Genomic DNA, 3,732 nt, shown 5'->3' with positions numbered 1-3,732 from the left:
ACATCAGATGGTACCAGGCCCAGCAGAATCACATCAGATAGTACCAGGCCCAGCAGAATCACATCAGATAGGACCAGGCCCAGTAGAATCACATCAGATAGTACCAGGCCCAGCAGAATCACATCAGATAGTACCAGGCCCAGCAGAATCACATCAGATAGTACCAGGCCCAGCAGAATCACATCAGATAGGACCAGGCCCAGTAGAATCACATCAGATAGTACCAGGCCCAGCAGAATCACATCAGATAGTACCAGGCCCAGCAGAATCACATCAGATAGGACCAGGCCCAGTAGAATCACATCAGATAGTACCAGGCCCAGTAGAATCACATCAGATAGTACCAGGCCCAGCAGAATCACATCAGATAGTACCAGGCCCAGGAGAATCACATCAGATAGTACCAGGCCCAGCAGAATCACATCAGATAGTACCAGGCCCAGCAGAATCACATCAGATAGTACCAGGCCCAGCAGAATCACATCAGATAGTACCAGGCCCAGTAGAATCACATCAGATGGTACCAGGCCCAGCAGAATCACATCAGATGGTACCAGGCCCAGCAGAATCACATCAGATAGTACCAGGCCCAGCAGAATCACATCAGATAGTACCAGGCCCTCTTGTTCCATCCCTACTGTCAACACTATCACATCAGCTACAGTACATCATTTATCAGTCTGTTCTCTTGTTCCATCACTACTGTCAACACTATCACATCAGCTACAGTATATCAGTCATCAGTCTGTTCTCTTGTTCCATCACTACTGTCAACACTATCACATCAGCTACAGTACATCAGTTATCAGTCTGTTCTCTTGTTCCATCACTACTGTCAACACTATCACATCAGCTACAGTATATCAGTTATCAGTCTGTTCTCTTGTTCCATCACTACTGTCAACACTATCACATCAGCTACAGTACATCAGTTATCAGTCTGTTCTCATCACTGTCGCCAAGACCCCAGACAGCCATCTGCTGCATTACCAAACAATTCCAGAACGAACACAGGAGAGAAGGAAGCTGAACAGAGCGATAGATAAAGTGGGTTCCCTTGGAGAAGTGTCTGAGATACTGAGACTGAGGTAGAGAACCCAACACTTCAATATAGTGGACAGTGTCTGAGATACTGAGACTGAGGTAGAGAACCCAACACTTCAATGTAGTGGACAGTGTCTGAGATACTGAGACTGAGGTAGAGAACCCAACACTTCAATATAGTGGACAGTGTATGAGATACTGAGGTAGAGAACCCAACACTTCAATGTAGTGGACAGTGTCTGAGATACTGAGGTAGAGAACCCAACACTTCAATGTAGTGGGCAGTGTCTGAGATACTGAGAATGAGGTAGAGAACCCAACACTTCAATGTAGTGGACAGTGTCTGAGATACTGAGGTAGAGAACCCAACACTTCAATGTAGTGGACAGTGTCTGAGATACTGAGACTGAGGTAGAGAACCCAACACTTCAATGTAGTGGACAGTGTCTGAGATACTGAGGTAGAGAACCCAACACTTCAATGTAGTGGACAGTGTCTGAGATACTGAGGTAGAGAACCCAACACTTCAATGTAGTGGACAGTGTCTGAGATACTGAGGTAGAGAACCCAACACTTCAATGTAGTGGACAGAGTCTGAGATACTGAGGTAGAGAACCCAACACTTCAATGTAGTGGACAGTGTCTGAGATACTGAGGTAGAGAACCCAACACTTCAATGTAGTGGACAGTGTCTGAGATACTGAGGTAGAGAACCCAACACTTCAATGTAGTGGACAGTGTCTGAGATACTGAGGTAGAGAACCCAACACTTCAATGTAGTGGACAGTGTCTGAGATACTGAGGTAGAGAACCCAACACTTCAATGTAGTGGACAGTGTCTGAGATACTGAGGTAGAGAACCCAACACTTCAATGTAGTGGACAGTGTCTGAGATACTGAGGTAGAGAACCCAACACTTCAATGTAGTGGACAGTGTCTGAGATACTGAGGTAGAGAACCCAACACTTCAATGTAGTGGACAGTGTCTGAGATACTGAGGTAGAGAACACCTCCTGGCGTTCCCTAACAGTAAGTGGTTACTATGGAAACCTCCTGGTGTTCCCTAACAGTAAGTGGTTACTATGGAAACCTCCTGGTGTTCCCTAACAGTAAGTGGTTACTATGGAAACCTCCTGGCGTTCCCTAACAGTAAGTGGTTACTATGGAAACCTCCTGGCGTTCCCTAACAGTAAGTGGTTACTATGGAAACATCCTGGCGTTCCCTAACAGTAAGGGGTTACTATGGAAACCTCCTGGTGTTCCCTAACAGTAAGTGGTTACTATGGAAACCTCCTGGCGTTCCCTAACAGTAAGGGGTTACTATGGAAACCTCCTGGTGTTCCCTAACAGTAAGGGGTTACTATGGAAACCTCCCACTGTTCCCTAACAGTAAGGGGTTACTATGGAAACATCCTAATGTTCCCTAACAGTAAGGGGTTACTATGGAAACCTCCCACTGTTCCCTAACAGTAAGGGGTTACTATGGAAACCCCCTGGTGGTCCCTAACAGTAAGGGGTTACTATGGAAACCTCCTGGTGTTCTCTAACAGTAAGGGGTTACTATGGACACCTCCTGGTGTTCCCTAACAGTAAGGGGTTACTATGGAAACCTCCTGGTGTTCCCTAACAGTAAGTGGTTACTATGGAAACCTCCTGGTGTTCCCTAACAGTAAGGGGTTACTATGGAAACCTCCTGGTGTTTCCTAACAGTAAGGGGTTACTATGGACACCTCCTGGTGTTCCCTAACAGTAAGGGGTTACTATGGAAACCTCCTGGTGTTCCCTAACAGTAAGGGGTTACTATGGAAACCTCCTGGCATTCCCTAACAGTAAGGGGTTACTATGGAAACCTCCTGGCGTTCCCTAACAGTAAGGGGTTACTATGGAAACCTCCTGGCGTTCCCTAACAGTAAGTGGTTACTATGGAAACCTCCTGGCATTCCCTAACAGTAAGGGGTTACTATGGAAACCTCCTGGTGTTTCCTAACAGTAAGGGGTTACTATGGAAACCTCCTGGCGTTCCCTAACAGTAAGGGGTTACTATGGAAACCTCCTGGTGTTTCCTAACAGTAAGGGGTTACTATGGAAACCTCCTGGCGTTCCCTAACAGTAAGTGGTTACTATGGAAACCTCCTGGCGTTCCGTAACAGTAAGGGGTTACTATGGAAACCTCCTGGCGTTCCGTAACAGTAAGGGGTTACTATGGAAACCTCCTGGTGTTCCCTAACAGTAAGGGGTTACTATGGAAACCTCCTGGTGTTTCCTAACAGTAAGGGGTTACTATGGAAACCTCCTGGTGTTTCCTAACGTTAAGGGGTTACTATGGAAACCTCCTGGTGTTCCCTAACAGTAAGGGGTTACTATGGAAACCTCCTGGCGTTCCCTAACAGTAAGGGGTTACTATGGAAACCTCCTGGTGTTCCCTAACAGTAAGGGGTTACTATGGAAACCTCCTGGTGTTCCCTAACAGTAAGGGGTTACTATGGAAACCTCCTGGCGTTCCCTAACAGTAAGGGGTTACTATGGAAACCTCCTGGTGTTCCCTAACAGTAAGGGGTTACTATGGAAACCTCATGGCGTTCCCTAACAGTAAGGGGTTACTATGGAAATCTCCTGGTGTTTCCTAACAGTAAGGGGTTACTATGGACACCTCCTGATGTTTCCTAACGTTAAGGGGTTACTATGGAC

At 46.5% G+C, this 3,732-nt stretch overlaps 1 protein-coding gene and 1 long non-coding RNA gene across 2 annotated transcripts in view; both read right to left on the bottom strand.

Annotated features, from left to right (window-relative positions):
• LOC127925592 (sodium/hydrogen exchanger 5-like) overlaps positions 1-632 on the bottom strand; it is a 53,757-nt gene extending 53,125 nt beyond the window's left edge. Inside the window, 1 exon segment of the mRNA XM_052510559.1 lies at positions 1-632. This exon segment is cut by the window's left edge and continues 886 nt beyond it. Within this exon segment, the coding sequence (XP_052366519.1) occupies positions 1-632 (632 nt within the window).
• Positions 633-2,035: 1,403 nt separating this feature from the next.
• On the bottom strand, positions 2,036-3,184 carry LOC127925593 (uncharacterized). Its single transcript, XR_008121507.1, has 3 exons — positions 3,135-3,184; positions 2,295-2,334; positions 2,036-2,214 (listed from the first exon to the last, which is right to left on the bottom strand). It is a non-coding gene; the product is annotated as an uncharacterized LOC127925593 (long non-coding RNA).
• Between the last annotated feature and the right edge of the window lie 548 nt (positions 3,185-3,732).

This window comes from Oncorhynchus keta, unplaced genomic scaffold, assembly GCF_023373465.1.
Source record: "Oncorhynchus keta strain PuntledgeMale-10-30-2019 unplaced genomic scaffold, Oket_V2 Un_contig_589_pilon_pilon, whole genome shotgun sequence".
NCBI classification, from domain to species: domain Eukaryota; kingdom Metazoa; phylum Chordata; class Actinopteri; order Salmoniformes; family Salmonidae; genus Oncorhynchus; species Oncorhynchus keta.
Note: the sequence above shows the minus strand (reverse complement) of the source record. Positions and strands in the feature narration are given on the sequence as shown.